At 42.5% G+C, this 17077-nt stretch overlaps 1 protein-coding gene across 3 annotated transcripts in view; it reads right to left on the bottom strand.

Moving 5' to 3' along the window:
- Positions 1–592: 592 nt before the first annotated feature.
- SPPL3 (signal peptide peptidase like 3) overlaps positions 593–17077 on the bottom strand; it is a 111685-nt gene continuing 95200 nt past the window's right edge. For 2 of the 3 annotated variants that reach the window (XM_081283863.1, XM_081283862.1), the window contains 8 exons: positions 14196–14315; positions 13455–13533; positions 12042–12154; positions 6578–6684; positions 5987–6150; positions 4758–4957; positions 3744–3853; positions 594–2618 (listed from right to left, as the gene is read on the bottom strand). In XM_081283863.1, coding sequence (XP_081139989.1) covers positions 2547–2618; positions 3744–3853; positions 4758–4957; positions 5987–6150; positions 6578–6684; positions 12042–12154; positions 13455–13533; positions 14196–14315 — 965 coding nt within the window. In that variant the 3' untranslated portion in view covers positions 594–2546. Of the gene's footprint in view, positions 2619–3743; positions 3854–4757; positions 4958–5986; positions 6151–6577; positions 6685–12041; positions 12155–13454; positions 13534–14195; positions 14316–17077 lie in introns of all 3 variants that reach the window. The other variant, XM_081283864.1, reaches the window with a different exon arrangement.

Raw genomic sequence — 17077 nt, 5'->3', positions numbered from 1 at the left:
GGCATGCAGTGAGGACTTCCGGACGCCCCTCACTCCCACAGCATTTCAGAAACCACCAAGAACAGAACAAGGACAGATCAGGAGAGGGAGGACGGAGGACCAGCAGAGAAAGCTAAGGGACGTGCTTCCCACCGCCATCTCCATCAAAAGGCACGACTTTGAGAACTAGAGGAAACTATCCTCTACCATGATTATTTAGAACAAGTATTTGCAGTTTCTCTGAATTCTTTTTTGAGGGTGCTGGGGATTGAACTTGGGGGCACTTGACCGCTGAGCCACATCCCCATCCCTATTCTATATTTACAGACAGGGTCTCACTGAGCTGCTCAGGACCTCGCTGTTGCTGAGTCTGGCTTTGAACTCAGGATCCTCCTGCCTCAGCCTTTGGAGCCAGGCGTGTGCCACTGCGCCTGGCCTCTGCCACAGTCTTAAGGACTTTGAAGACTAGCAAGTAGAATCCAAGTGCCAGTCCTGAGTGCCATGCAGATATCCCTTACCCCAAACCTGCAGAGAAGCGAGGATGGCCAAAAAGTTACATTCCTTCTGTCTAGAATTTGATTTTTTTAATGACAACAAAGTTTGAAAAGTCAAAGTGACGGCCAGGATGATATTTCTACCCCTTACAGGCTCATGTCCTCAATCTGAATCCTTAGAGGGCTGTCTGCCCTGTGGAGCCACGTGGATCCTCGAGGGCCCAGGACGCCGCAGCTGATGAACACACAAGCACGTCTATTCTTGACGTCCACGAGTGGCTTGAGTGCTGTGGACAATCGCTATGACCGAACCAGAGCCCCAGGTGAGCAATTCTGGAGAAAGACAAGGTCTTCCCATTGGCCTTTTGGAAGACGCGGAGCAGTAGGAGGTGATGGGATGCATCTGCTTGGTACCAGCCACCAAAAGTGAAGATGATGTGACAAAGGCTAGAAAGGAGTCATTTATTAAAAACAAAACAAAACACCCCAAACCCCTCAGCAGGATTTGAAGACAACAGAAGAACCCAGCGCCCTGACTGCGGGAATCCCACCCAGTAACTGCATGCCACAGAGACGACGGCACGCCAGTTCAGTGCACGGGGAGGACAGGCAGGCCACAGAGGGGAACACTCTATGGAAGGAACTGGGGCATGTGGGCCCTTCTCCAGCCTCTGTCATCGGGTCTTTTCAGGACAATGCCAGGCCGAGGGCCACCGAGGTAAAGGTAAGCACGCGTCGCACCAGGTACCACCAGAGCGAAGACCCCGCACAGGGCTGGCTCCTGAAGGCAAGGACGTCCTGTTCTTTCCCTGGTTCCTGGAATTTTGGGTCTGTCTCAGACGGCATTTGTTCCCAGTACCCAGTTGTCACCACAGGTAAGTCAAGACTATAATCACAACAGCAAGGACAGGATTATGTTGCTTTTTTCCTTTTTTTTTTTTTCTTAAGGGAGTGAGGGCATGGAAAATACAGCACACCAATGAAACAAAATGCCAAAAAAAGAAAAAAATACAAAAAAATACAAAATAGAAAAATGTATTTACAGGTAGTACATTACTATGATCAGAAAGCACAAAGACACCTGCTGCTATATTACATGCACTGGTTCAGGAAGAAACTACTAAAAACCCTGCAGGGAGAAGCCTGTAAAAAGAAAAGGACTTTGTTTTAACTTTTCATCCCTAATTTGCTACACTGATCAAACCAAGTTAAGAGTCCCCCAAAGCCCACAGTCTGTCAGTCCAAATGCTATCCTGGTTGGTAACTGCAGGGTCAGTTGTGACGGGGAGACAGCAGCTTATACAAGGAAGCCACAGTAAACTGCTCTACATGCTCAAAATCACAGCAAGCCCCTGTCTGCTACACAGCATGATCTTAGCAGGTTTTAATTTTGTTTATTTGTATATATCTATGTGCGCATGTGTATATATATATATGTACGTATGTATAAAAACCGTGCCCTTGTTCACCGCCAACACGACATCTGGGTGGACATGAACTCATTACAACAAATCCTTACATGTATGTTGTAAGAAGTCACTCAATGTCTGTGGATTTAATAAGTCACTTCACACCACAGAAAATATTTAATAAATCCAAAAAAAGGAAAGAAGAAAATAATGACAGAAGAGCTTCTGTCTCAGTTCTGTGAAACTGAGTCCCCCACAGGAAACTGGTCCCAAAGTTCTGGAGGGTTCACTGAAGAAACTTCGGTTTGCTAATTTTTTTTAATCCTTTTAGTGTTCAAAAAGTTCTAAAACGACTCCTTGCCGTTTGCAGTTTTTAAATAGTCAAATCTCCATCTCCCCGCACGTAACAGTCCGGTGCAGATCCCCAAAAATGGGAGGGAGGGCCTATCACTCTGAAAGGCTCCACCCTACCACTGCAGGAGGACCAGCAGGGCCAGCACCCTTCCCTGCCAACCGGCTTCCTCAGGTGCAGATTCCAGTCACATGCCTATTCCTTAAACAGGTGACTTCTGAGTACCAGGCCAGCTCTAAGAGGAGGAAACAAAACCACGCGGTGAGAGAAAGGGATGACACCGGCCATCCTGGTCACTTCCCGTGGGATCCATCATACTTCCAGGAACCGGGAGCTGCTGGACTTGGAGTGGAACGGCTCAGACCACATCCGCCGTAGGTCACCCTGGGAACGAAGGGACACAGTCAATCCGAGTTAGATTTAGACAGAGGCACACAAAGCCACAAGTCCTTTCTGATTCTCAGATTAAACTGCTTCTGTGGGGGCCAGAGAGCAGTCAATAGCTGTGAGGGCGATCTGGCTGTGACATCTGTCACCTTACTGATTGCCAGGGCTGATCTGTCTGGCTAGGTGGGTGTCCCCTTCCTTCCTCACTGCTCCACATGTGTCCCTCCTGAAGCTGCACATTCAGTCCTAGAGGATGACCCTCCTTGATAAAGGAGGACCGTTCTTCCGTCAAGGGCATCCAAGTAGCTGCATGCCTCCCCCCCCCCCGAACCTCCAAACAGGCTCTCAAAGAGCATTAAACCAAACATAACTTGATTTTAAGGAGAACCTGCTAGAAGAGATGATCTCAGGCTCCTTGAGCAAGAAAGATTTTTAAGAACTCTGTTCCAACTCTAGCCCGATACAGGTTCTAGCCCTGATAGTAACGGCCTTAGGCAGGTTAAGGAACCTTGGCCTGTTTCCTAGGTATAAAAATGAGATGGTGATTCAAATTTGGAAAATGAGGTAATGTGCTCTCTGAATTTAGTTTTTACCATATACTGCTTCAATTCTATTAAATCCTTTTAAATTCTTCCCAAGCCTTAATGCAAGATGATTTATAAAAGATGTTAGAGTACTAGGGGACTGTTCTTCTTTTCCTTCTTGTTCTGGGGATCAAACCCAGAGCCTCACTGAGCTACACTCCCAGCCCTAGGTACTGCTTTAAGAGAAGAAGTAGGAAGTCCCTCTAGTTGGGCTCTTAGAATTTCAGTCAATTAATCCATGACCAGCTGGTATAATGGTCTAATCAATCCCATTTTCTACTAGTGGCTCTAAGAATCCAGAGAAGTTCACCAATGCCAGGCCAGCGCACATGACAGTCGAGATCAGGTGATCAGGGGCTCAAGCAGAACCCCCTCCAGTGAGGAGAGTATGTGCACAAACCCAAGGTCAGTGCCAAGTTACTGCTTTTGCAGGTTTACACCCACTTCTCTCACCTCATGCCCTGTCCTGGGGATCAAAACCCAGGCACGTGCTGGGCAGACCCTCTACACTGAGCTACAGTCTCAGCCCTCCTCTCACCTTTAAATAGGCCATGGTGAGGAGTGGCAATAAGGTAAATGGCACCAGGTAAAGGAGGGCAGGCTGGGCAGCTCGGTGGATGCGAGACGCCACAGTAGCAGTGAGCAGACCTGGAAGGAAAGACATTGGTGAGTGATCCTGAAAGAAGGGAGGCCCTGTCACCTGGGAAACAGGATGTGACACAGTCCAGTCTACAGATAGGGTATGAAATGCCCAGCTCCAGCAGTTAAATGTGGAGCAACTCCAAGGACATGTGACTGGCCCAAGTCCCACTCCTCGCTCGGTGCCTGGTTCAACCCTCCCTTCCACCCTGACTGGGGCTGCTCTCCCTCTGCCTCCTGTGGTGTGTGACGCTGGACTTGAAGGCAGAGCCCTGGGTTCAGGTTCCAACTTTACTATACTTACATGAGCCGTGTAACCCTGGGGAGGAATTCCCCCTCTCTGAGCCTCCTATACTGCCTCACGGGGGTAATGCCACTTGCCTTGTCTCTGTCAGGGTTTCTGCCTGGAAGTGAATCCATGTGCACGCAGTGCTGCAGGTGAGCACAGTGCTGATGTTGGGAGGCTTGGGAGAGGTGCTCTTCCCTATCCACTCTACTGTAACGGTCACGGGTATGGAACAGCCCAGTCAGTTGGTCTGTCTGTCTGTAGGGGAGCTGGCTGGAGAAAACACTGAGCCTGAGGAAAGTCTGAGGTCAGGGGTGACAGAAATATTGACCAAATCAAGGTAAATCTCTGCCATTTACTAAATTCTGTGGAAGATTTATGCTGAGCCCAGGGTGCGATCTTGTGTGCTGTGTCTGTGGCTCTAAGCTGTGCTGTTCAGTGGGGAGCTGGTCCCACAGCAGAGACGGTGTGCATCATCTCACAGGCTGGGCGGGGTCCTTTTTAGTTATCTGAACAGATGACAGAGTTCCTGCTCTCTAGGTCAGCACCTGCACTTGGAAGACCTGATGTGATCCCAAAGATTGGAGGCCAGCCAGTGAGAGGAGCAGCAGCTCCCAGCACTCTTACCTACAAAGTATCCAATGAGGGTGCAGTGGAAGTAGGAGACCTTCTGCATGCGCCCGGAGATGTTGGCGGGTCCAGAGGCACCACAGGAGTCACCGCTGGCTTGTTTTTTATAGTTGTCATAGCGAAGGACAAAGCACAACAGCAGACCGGGCATCACAATGTCTCCAATGCCCAACATAGAGAAGTGACTGCCCGTGGAGCTGAAATGTGGAGTCACATGTTAGGAATGCCACTCTCAATCCAATTTCTACTACTGTATAAAGTCTTTTTTTTTTGTGGTTGTAGGTGGACAGAATGCCTTTATTTTGTTTATTTCTATGCAGTGCTGAGGATTGAACCCAGTGCCTCACGCATGCTAGGCAAGTGCTCTGCCACTGAGCTCCAGCCCTAGTCTGTCAGCTTTTAAGTAGTCAAAGAACTCATCCAGAGGGCAGAGAGCAATCTCTACTGGTGGACACTAGTTTTACAGTTTAGAGATTAAAAGCCCCTTAGGAACTGGCAGCAGAGGTCTCCAATCCGGGGCCTCAGTGTTTCAGGACAGCAGCTTGTCAGTGACTGCTGAAGTGATGTGCCCAAGCACTACCTCCTCTGGAATGTCGGGCAAAGCATGATTTGAGATAGATGCTTATTTGCAGTGTCAATAGTGACTGACTACTCCCAGACACAGGAGACAGAAGCAGCACATTAATTTTGCCATGATTATATTTCCAGGAAATGTTCAATTTTACTATTGGAACATTTATGAGTGTCTTAAAAGTAAAAATGATCCTGATTCTATTAATATTAGCCAACTTTAGAAAGTGGGAACAAGCTGGGCACAGTGGCACATGCCTGTAATTGCAGTGACTTGGGAGGCTGAGGCAGGAGGATCGCTAAGTTCAAACCTGGCTTCAGAAACTTAGGCCCTAAGCGACTCAAATCCTGTCTCAAAAAGGATTGGGATGTGGCTCAGTTGTTAAGGGTCCCTGGGTTCAATCCCCAGGACTAAAAAATTAATAAAACAGGACTAGCAATGATGTTCAGGTGTTTAGTAACATCGATCAAATATAAAACACAACACCCATATCACTCGGTGATGCATCTTGGAAAGTCAAGTCGGTATTCTCAACCTCACTTTTTCACTTAGAGACGGTGGCCTCCTAGCCCTTTTCAGTTTAGGGCCAGAATGCTGAAGACAAGACACACAACCGAGGCAGGAAACGGGATGAGGCCCAACAGGCCAGGCCTACCTTGGGAAGACCAATTTTCCAGGCAGAGACAGGCGAGGAACATCACGCCCAACATTTGGCCCCAGGTGGAGCTTCCGGGATAGAACGTCAAGGGGGTTGTCAGCCGGCTGTGTGGCCACCTTCACCATGACGTTGCTATTGAAGATGTAGGCTGAGAAAAATACCTGCCAGGGTGGAGAGGTGCCTTTAGTGAAGGGGGCTGCAAGCAACTCGCTTTCAGCATCATCCTTTCTGTTCTCAGAGCAGAGCTCATCAATGCTTTCTTTGACTGCATGCTTTGAAGAAAATCTTTGTTCTTCAAGTGTGCCTCCAGGTTTCCCAATGTCTCTCATGCCCGGAGACTCCCCAACAGTAGAACTGGGTGCTCCCACGCAGGGAAGCTCGTTTGCTGGCTGCCTCCTCCACCCTGAGCTACTGCACCACAGCTCTATGGGGAGAAAGCTCAACCAGCTGTCAGCACCCTGTGAACATGCGTGCTGCAGGGAGTGGCCCGGGGAGCATGCTCTGGGTACTTGGAGTGGACGGCTTTCAGCAGTGAATGCTTCAACTGCACATGAGGAGAGCAGGGGCTTTCAGGAAACAGATGCTTACCCAAAAGACATCGTAGATGAGAAGCCCTGAGAGGAGCAGGCAGGAAACCTTGAGGCTAGGCAGCCGAACAAAGGCGATCATGGCGACACAGAGACCCATGGCCAGAGCTGGGGAGGAGAGAGCAGTCAGGTTTGTGACTCTTCCCACAAGCTCTTCGACTTATCCACCCAACAGTCTGTGGTTCCTTCCGAAGTCTGGGGGCCCTGAACTATAATTTTAGGCACTTATACCCACACTCTTGTTGCTGGGCCCTGAGAAGCATCCTGTCTCCCGCTAGATATGGTGCTGGACCATACAATGGCAGGTCAGGCTCAGTTGAGACCTCCTTGCTTTCATTCCTGGCCATCCCCTGTTGCTGTGGCTGCACTGTCCTTGCTCTAGAGTCAACTGTGCCCTAGACCACATCCCCTTTCCTCCGCTCAGGATGTCCTTCCAGCCAGTCACTCTTCTCTCTTTACAGGATTTTCCTTTATTAGAAATATTACACATTTGCATTGTATTTTAACACTCACATAAAGATCCCTCCTCAACAAAAAGGTCCTCTGAGCTGTCTTCAAATCCTTCTATTTTCCTTAATACTTACTACAAAAGCAGTAGCTATATTATAGAAATATAGAAATATTGAAAACTAGAGAACACCGTTAAGGTTTCAAAACCTACATTGCCACTCTCCAGAGATAAATGGTGTAAAACATCTTCCCAGAATTTTTTTACACATGTATTTTTGTACAGAAAATAAATTTTATTTCTCGGTAGGGAGACTGAAAAGTACAATGTGCTGTCATCTGTCAAGGACTATCTTGCTGTATTGTAACATGGAGGGCATTACACGGTGAGCAAGCCATGTGTATTTTTAAAATACGAGATCACAAAATCTTCTTTCCGTTTGGTACTGTGGATTAAACCCAGGGTGCCCTGCCTATCACATAGCTACACCCCCAGACCTTTTTATTTTGAGAGATGTAGTGGCCAAGGCCAGCTTCAAACTTTCGATCCTCCTGCTTCAGTCTCCTGAGTAGCTGGGACTACAGAGGTGCATCACTGCTCCTGGCTAAAAATTTTTTTTTATATACTAGGGATTAGTCCAGGGGTGTTATATTCCCTAGCCTTCTATATTTTTTTGAGACAGGGTCTTGCTAAGTTGCTGAGGCTGGCTTAAAACTTGCAATCCTCCTGTCTCAGCCTCTCAAGTTACTGGAATTTCGAGCACCTGCCATCACATCCAGCTAAAATCTGCTTTAAAGCCAACAATTATGAGTTTCCATTTCAATGAATTTTCATCTCAAACGTCTCTAATAGACTCCAGAGTGTCTCTTATATACAGTTTGTCTAAGCCAGTATCCAGTCCAGGATCTTTATGTTTTTTAAATCTTTTTCAATCAGCAGGGTTTTTAAAATATTTTTTTAGTTGTAGTTGGACACAATACCTTTATTATTTTTATGTGGTGCTGAGGATCGAACCCAGGGCCTTCCACGTGCTAGGCGAGTGCTCTACCGCTGAGCCACAACCCCAGCCCCCAATCAGCGGTCTTTTTAATGAGATGGGAGCTGAGATGGGAACTATGTGTCCTACAGTATGTTTTACTTTCCTGGTTTTTCCCTTATTGTGGTGGTTGGTTTTTTCCCCTCTTCCACTCGCTTTCTGTAAGTCAGACATTATTACCTGAAGACTGACTAGATCATATTCACCTCTTTCACCCGTTCCTCAAAGGCTTCATCTCTGCTACTTCAGAGCTTCTTGGGGCTGCTAAGGACCCTCCTGTTGTTAAGCGCAGCAAGGAACCCTTGTGCTCATCTCAGCTGATCTGTACACGACCATCGATGGCTTCCGGCTCCCTTCTCACGTGGCTTTCAGGAAAGTGCACACTCCTGGTTCCTCTCCTGTATCTGCTGCTCCTTTTTAGGTTTTGCTGTAGCTCTTCCTCAGTTCCCAGACCCTGAACCTGCCCTCTCAATTTTGCTCTTACCTCTGCTTCACTTCCTTGATGATCTCCTCCAATCTCAGTCTATCACACATTTTTATTTCCAGTCTGTATCTCAACTTTCAACTTCTGATTCATACAGACTAGGGCTACGTGAAATACTTCCTTGAATGTCCAACAGGCCTCTCACATTTAATCTATCACAAGTTCTTCTCTAAACTGGTTCCCACCAGAGTAGAGTGTCTATATTTATTCTCTTAGTTGTGCAGACCAAAATCTGTGGCTCATTTTGGAATACTCTCACTTGGTACAAGCTACACTGTCTCTAGCCTGGACTGCTACAGTAACCACCTGGTCTCTCTGCCTCTACCTGGCCCTATATAGTCTCTTCACACAGCAGAGGTTCTTAAACTTGAGCACCAAGAGAAGCTCCTTGAGGACAAGGTTCACTGCACACATATACCTATAAATTTTCAACAACCGCAGCACTGGCTTTTCCAGATATAATAAAGAAGCTCCATATTGTTTGAAAACTTCCCAAGACTCCCTGATAGCTGAAAGTTAAGTTTATTTGTAAAGCTAAGTGTAAATTAACCAAAAGTGTTAGGGAAGTAAATTATAAATCGTAGTTATTTAGGTAGTCATTTTAAATTAATTACTGACATCTCTGTATCACCTTGTCTTCCACAACGAGGAAGGTCAGGGGTGAAGACAATGATATGTTAAACTGAGCTACAAGTGTTCTCAACAAGGAATATACAACCTGTGGGGTCTTAAGCAGTGCCCCTGTTCTTAGAGGACCTTGAGATAGCCATACCTATGCAGACTGAGCACCACAGTCTAGCATTTTAAAATAAAATAAATAAAAATATCAACTTTTCGATTCCTAGCACTAAACATTTCTTGGTGATAGGGTAGTAGCAACTGCTTTAAAATGGGGGGCTGGATTAGATATGTATCAAGATTCTGCTAGTCCCTAAACTGGTCAGGGGATGCACACAGTGAACCTGGTTCAACGATCCTTGAAACACTAAATTGTGTGGACTCAAGACTCAACAGCTACATGTCTGTAATCCCAGTAGCTCAAGAGGCTGAGGCAGGAGGATTTCGAGTTCAAAGCCAGTCTATGCAACTTAGTGAGGGCCTAAGCAACTCAGTGAGACCCTGTCTCTAAATAAAATATACAAAAAAGGTTGGGGATGTGGCTCAGTGGTTAAGTGCCCCTGGTTTCAAACCCCAGTACCAAAACAAACAAACAAACAAACAAACAAAACATCAGCTTGGGCTGGGGTGTAGTTCAGTGGTATAGCACTTGCCTGGGGCATTCCAGGCCCTGGGTTTGATTCCTAGCACCTCAACAGACAACCTGTCAGCTTTTAGCCAACAGACCACCATGGACTGGTCAAATAATTCCAAACTTTCCCAAATTTAAAAGGTTAATTTGCCACATGAAACTGAGAGTAGATGAAGAGTAGATGAACAGTTCTAGGTTTCAGTTTAAGAAAATGCTCAAGTCCACTTTTATTATGAAAACTTCATACAGCACTGCAAAACATCTATCAGCCTATTTCCACTACACATTAACTTCAAAGGATAGCTGTTAACTAAAAATGCTCATTTTAAAAAAACCTCACTCCCAAATCTCACTTGTCCACAAGATGAACTGATTCTGCAGAGGATCCTTGGAAATTTAATTTCCATGCTGAGAGCAACCTATTTCAGGATGTTACAGATCAGGGCAAAAAGCTACACTCTTGTAGTCTAAGCAGAAAAGAAGACAAACACGTATCAAATACTAATCCGAGAAACAAAAACCTCAAAGGCTTTCTTAAAAATTCTACTCACAAAAGCAGCTTAGTGTAAACTGGTTAAAAAAAAAAACAGATTCTTGTACAAATAGAGGGAAATTGCAGCAACAATTGAAAATGCAGAAAAAAATCTACTGGGTAGGCCAATTAGAGCCTAAAAAATAAATTTATAATCCCTTTTATCAGGTTCTGTCCAAATTTGATCATGAACAGAACATCCTTGGTTTTGAATAAATTCTGGTAGTTGATGCAAGTGTTTTAAACAAATCATAAATATAAAAACACCTAACCCCCAATATCCTACTCAGCACACGTAAGGTCCATCATAGAAAGCAGACAGATCCTATCAGCGTAACTTAGTCACTCCTGAACTTGAGGCCTGGATGGCAGGTATCACTTTGGGTGGTTCTGTGCTTAGAGACCCTGAATGACAACTCATGGTAACTGGCAGAGTACAGGCTTGGCAGCTGGATTAACCTCGCGGTTGCTTGGAATGGTAACAGGAGTAGATGCCATCCATACCTGTAGTTTTCTGATTTTCAAATTCCTTCATTAAAAATTCTTTAGATAGTATTACAAGTAAGTATAAAACTGATTATATTTAACCTGCTTCCCTTCTCAACCACCAAAGGAAAGGAAAAGGTGAGCAGATTTTATGAGACAGACAAGAGTCATTAGAAGTTTCTTGAGATTAGGAAAGTAAACTGAGAAAAATGACAGCAGTGTCTTAAAGTTTTCTAATGTTTCCAGAATGACTTGAAGAAGGATAAGAGATTTTTGGAAAGGTATTTTCAAGGTGGTTTGGTAGTTAAGTAAGAAATATACACAGAAGCTCTGTAACTTAAGAGTCTAAGTCACTTGTCCGAACACAGTTACCTCATATGCAAACTGGGAACCATAACTGTTCCAACTTCCAAGAGTTATATTAAGGATTACATGAGGTAATTCAGTGGAGCACCCAGTGCATAAAAAGCACTCGATGAATTTTAGTTGTTATTGTTTAGTTGTCATTATTTCATCATCATCATCATCAATGAAGGGGAATTCTCATATGCTGTGCACAGGAGCCTAAACTGCTATGGCTTTTCAAAACCCGTATGTTATAGTAACTCCACATCTAGGAATTCATCTTTAAAAAATTAGCTAGGTTGGGGATGGGGATATAGTTCAGTGGCAGATCATGTATTAGGTCCTCAGGTTAATACCCAGTAGAGCAGGGGAAGCGGGGGAGAATCTAAGTGATCTGAAATATACAAGAGGTAGAACAAGTATTTTTACCTCAGGATTATTTTATAACAGGAAAAGATTAAAAAACAATCTAAAGATACAGCAATAATAAAATAATTCACACATTATTCATTAACAGCAAAAAACAGGGGAAATAACTGATGAATGAATTAAAAAACTCTGGTAATGGAATAATATTCAGACATAAAAAAAAGAGCACCCATACAGGTTATGACATGTTTACAACTTAGAAAACATGTTGCTAAGTGGAAGAAGTCAGACAAAGAAGGCCATGTAAGTGTCCAAAATAGAGAAATCCAGACAGAAAATAAGATGCCTGGGGCTACGGAGGGGTGGAGTCTGACAGTTGTTGAGTATAGGTTTTAGGGTGTGAGGAATAAAAATGCTCCACAACTGACTGCAATGATGGTTCTGCAACTGCACAAACTTAAGTTATCCACAAAATCATGTTAAGTCAAATCAGTCTGTTTACATTTAGTTACTTACCATCCATGAGAAGCCAGTGGCCAGTGAGAACCCAGATGAGGACAAGCATGACAGACAAAGAGAAGGACAGTAACTCAGCAGCAGTGAAACGCCCGCAGCAACCAAAGGAAATCCTGGAAAACACACAGCATTTACTAGAGGGGCGGGCACACTGCATTCAGCACCCTGGCGCTTCTTGATCAGAAGTAAGGATGGCTGGATGAGAATAGTAGGCAACACCTCGATACCTGGAAATCTAAAAGACCCAAGGGTGAACTATGAAAACTCAAGAGGAACTGTACTTTTCCAATTTGATAATATTATTATTATTTGGTTCTGGGATTGATTGAACTCAATCACTGAGCCATATCCCCAGTCCTATTTTGTATTTAGAGGCAGGGTCTCATTGACTTGCTTAGTGCCTTTAGTGCCTTGCCAATGCTGAGGCTGGTTTTGAACCTGTGATCCTCCTGACTCCGCCTCCCGAGTTGCTGGGATGACAGGCATGTGCACCACTGTGCCCGGCGATAATGTACTTTTGAGACCAAATTATCAACATGGGAGTTTAAGAGTTGTGACAAGCTAGGCATAGTGGCACATGCCTGTAATTTCAATGACTCAATGACTTGAGAGGCTGAGGCAGAAAGATTTTGAGTTCAAGGCCAATCTCAGCAACTCAAAATATAAATGAATACTGACTAGGGATGGAGTCAGTGGTAGAGCACATCTGGGTTTAATCTTCAGTACTATAATAAACAAGAACTCTGGAGAAGCCAAGAGGGAAAATTCTATTCTTAAGTGGAAAACAAACTGAAGAATGCCAACAGTTCAATTCATTTAATAAAGGCAAATAAATATCTGTATGATGATAAATATATTTGGTCATCACTAAATATAAATAGATCACAAAAATAAATATATTTGGTTATCATCTGGTTATCCTGGGAAAATCAGCTGCTCCCAGTGAACATTTCCACGTGCAAACATAATACACCACATCCCCATTAGCATAAACTTAGTTCCCACAAGCAATGATTTTAGGAGCTGAGGTGTGAATGCTATCATTATGCCAAAGGGCACCCAAAAAGAAAGGCAAAGAATATCTGAATTGAACCACTATACTCACACCTGTTAGGTCACCAGTAAAGGAATGGAAGTGTTCACCAAAAGAAAACTGCTCCTCTTTCAAAATCTAAGCAGGGGCATAAATGCAAGGACTCCTAATTTCTAAGATTTGTTTTTATTTTCTCTGCCATGAAAAGGTACAAAAGGAAGTACTATATTCTAGTTTTAAAAGATCAAACATCTGGCTTCTCAATCTCTTGATACTACTGTGCTTTGGTCAACACTAGAAATTTTAAACTCCTAATAGTGCTACCAAGCATGAAAGAAAAACACAAATTTATAACTAAGAGCAAAGTCCCAAGTCCTTACTTGTTCTGAGGTGAACAGGGTCTTGTTAAATACTGGCACATCGGGAGAAGAAGAAAAGCAAAAGCTATCGTTGCAAGAACTAGAGAAAGAAAGGGTATGGTTAATTTTTTTTTTTAAAGAAATCTATTATTTAAAAAATGGCATTTTTAGAAACAGTCATTTCCCAAAACAAGTGGAAATGATTTAACTGACCAGAGAATCTTTCTTTACTATTGAACAAATAACTTCCTTAAAACAAAAATACCTGGTTTGAATTAGGGATAATATGACTAGATTTTCTCATTCTCTCCTAACTCAGTAAGAAAAGATAAATAATGGTTTGGGGGATGACCTCCTAATAAGTCTTGCATTTTTTTTTTTTTTGTATTTCCATCATCTCTTAGCTTGAAAACAGATCAGAGAGTTGACCCTTTAATTATTTTAATTAGCTAGCAATGTTTTTATCTACAGAAGCATTTGTAGAGGCTGCCAATGACCGCTACACCAAACTGGACCTTCTGGTAACCAAACCAATACTGTTCTGGTGTCATAAAGCTCATGAATATTCAAATCCCTAGCATTTTTTTCAGACTGTGTTGACAGGTCTGAATATCAGGTGGTTCATGAAGGAGGTCTAAAGGGTGTAAGAAACTGAAATATAATGAAGAAAAACTTGCATAATTTTTGAACAATTATCTTTAAAAAGGTGAATTTTTTTTTTCCCTTTCAGTGTGCTAAGAACAGACAGAGAAACTCATTTACCTGCTGTACATATTGTAAAAACTACTTGAACTGAGTCAAAGAAGAAAAACATTACTAGGAGAGAGACGGATGCTCCAATTGGAAGAAACAGAGCCTGGGTAGAGTCAATTGTTTGGATACCTGAAAGACAGAAAACAGGACACGTTAACAACTTACTACATTATGCTCTTGTATTTTATGTGTAACACGCACTATGCCCTTGCATTATATATATACATTAACTCATTAAAGTATGGTTCTTGGGATAACTACCTCATGTATGGACTACAGAGGCCCCAGTGAGATTAGGAGTTCTCTGCTCTCCTCGGCACCTTCCCTGTAGGGATGCCCAGGAAACACTTGTTGAATTACACAGTATTACCTTCTGGTGCCGACCATGTGAATAACAGGATGCAAAAACAAAACCAAACAAAAATCCCAGAATCAAGAACATTAACAGGCAGTGCTGGGAACAGTGGTGTATACGTGTGATCCCTGTTACTGAGACTGAGGTAGGTGGATTACAAATAAGAAAGACTCTGTCTCAAAATGAAAATATCTGGGGATAGAGCTTAGGTGAAGTTCCTGGTTCAATCCCCAAGGGGAGAAGGAGGTACCATTAAGAGGTAGTAAAAATCCAGTTTAGTCCATTTGAGTGTATTTGTGGTCCTGTGTACAGGTTTGGTTAAAAGAGGTGATTTTAATCCAGTGACTAAAGTAATCTATGGATTTAATATACTTATATTTACTCTGGTGGGGAGGATGACGAACAAGACTTAGCTGTAAACAGTGAATCAGAAAAATTATTTTCTGAGAACACTTTAAGGTACTAGAATGGGAGATTAATGGGGGACAATGTCTTGGGATAGAACAGGATTTAGCCCAGTGGTTCTCAAATTTTGGCTGCTGCTCACTGAAATACCTTGGAGAGATTTTTTTTTTTTTTTTTTTTTTAAATCAAAATGCCCAGGTTCAACCTCAGACCAATTAAACTGAAACCTCTGGGGATTACACCCAGCTGAAACACTCCCCAGAAAACTTTAATTTGCATCCAGGCTTAAGAACCACTAGTAAAGTACTTGGTAGAGAAGGAAAACACGGGAAAATATGATAATCACTGAACGAAGAGGAACAACTATGGGTTTTGTCTTATATGCTGCCTACTTCCAAATTAACTGTCCTGAGATGTCATCAAGAAAATTGTATGAAAGGGACCTAAGAAATAGCCATATGACTATTACAATAGAAATATTAGAAATAGCAGTTTCTCTTCAATAAATTAAGGCTACAAATAAAATATGCAACAGGGATGAACATAACTAGATATGAAAGGTTGCAATGATGAACCAATGTTTAAAAACTATTCTGGGACTGGGGTTATGGCTCAGCAGTAAAGCACTTGCCTAGCAAGTGAAGCCCTAGGTTCAATCCTCAGCACCACATAAAAATATATTAATTACTTAAAGATATTGTATCCAACTGCAACTAAAAAATAAATATTAAAAACAAACTATTCTGAAGCATTTAAACTTGTCTGTTCCCCAAAAGCTACTTAGGGATTTTTGTGAAATAAAATATTAAATATTTCTTCAAAACAAAATTGCTTCTTGGCAGTTAGGTAAATGAGTCAAACAATTCAGTTAGGGATGAGGCAGTTCAATTTAGGAAAAGTGATCTAGGTGTCATGACAAACAGAACTGATCTGGGAAATGGTTTGTCCTGAGCACAAGTTTGGCTTGTGTGCCACACTTGGGCTGGGATGGGGGTGCTCTTAATAGTAGTTCAAAGAGGAACTAGAGGAAACTACAGATTTTCAGATGCCTTTCACAACAGAAAATAATGTTCCACAAAAGACCATTTACTACAAGAAACAAATTGTTTTATAAGAATCCATACATTTTAAAACACATACCCATATCTGCCTCTCTTTTGTAAAACAAAGCATCTTATTATAATCTACAGATAAACTATATTAGTTCAAAATATGAACAGAAAAATTAATTTCCTGGTAGAATATAAAGATTATAGTGACTAGGGTATATAAGGTATGCTTACAATCTAAATTTTAGTCTATAATCAATATGTAAAACTAAATACAAAGAACCTTTCTAGAATGTTAAAAAATGCAGATTTTCATTTCTGAAAACAAATTTAAACCAGGAGGCAATGTTACAAAGCAAATAAAGCTCCTTTAGTTGCTGACAATATGCCACTAAAATAATATACATGACTTCAATACTGAACTTCATAAAGGATAGGAGACAATGGTACTGAAAGGGAAAGAGTGAATTAATCAAAAATTCTAGCCACACTCGTTGACTTAAAAACAAAAAAAACAGAGCAAAGTTAAACAGAGCAGCCATCACTGGGAAGACTTCCAAAGTCCAACTATGTTATTTTTAAAGTCCCAAATGAACTTAAGTGGGTGTGGTGATGGAATTAAAAATTATATATGGCGGGCTGTGGCTGTGGCTCAGTGGTAGAGCACTTGCATAGCATGTGTGAGGCTCTGGGTTTGATTCTCAGCACCACATATAAATAAATAAAATAAAAGTCCACTGACAACTAAAAAATTTTTTTTTAAAATTATATGTGGCAACATTATTCTTAGTATCCAATGGACTAAATTACTAATTTTATACCTTTTACCAAACACTTCTTATACATTAAGCAACAGGCGGGATTAAAAAAAAAACTTTCTAGATCTTACGGAATTTACAGTCTAAGTGGAAAAATTAAACAGATGTATGCCTACTCATGAAGAGAATTTCAATTGTACATTTCCATCAATCTTTATAGTTCAAATGTAAGTGAAGTAAAGGACTTTAAGATGTCACATAATGTGGGGTACGTGGCCTTTTCTTAAATGAAGGAATGACATGCTGGGGGAAAACTATACAGGC

The sequence above is a fragment of the Spermophilus citellus genome, assembly GCF_964194105.1.
Source record: "Spermophilus citellus genome assembly, chromosome: 3".
In the NCBI taxonomy this organism is placed as follows: Eukaryota; Metazoa; Chordata; class Mammalia; order Rodentia; family Sciuridae; genus Spermophilus; species Spermophilus citellus.
Note: the sequence above shows the minus strand (reverse complement) of the source record. Positions and strands in the feature narration are given on the sequence as shown.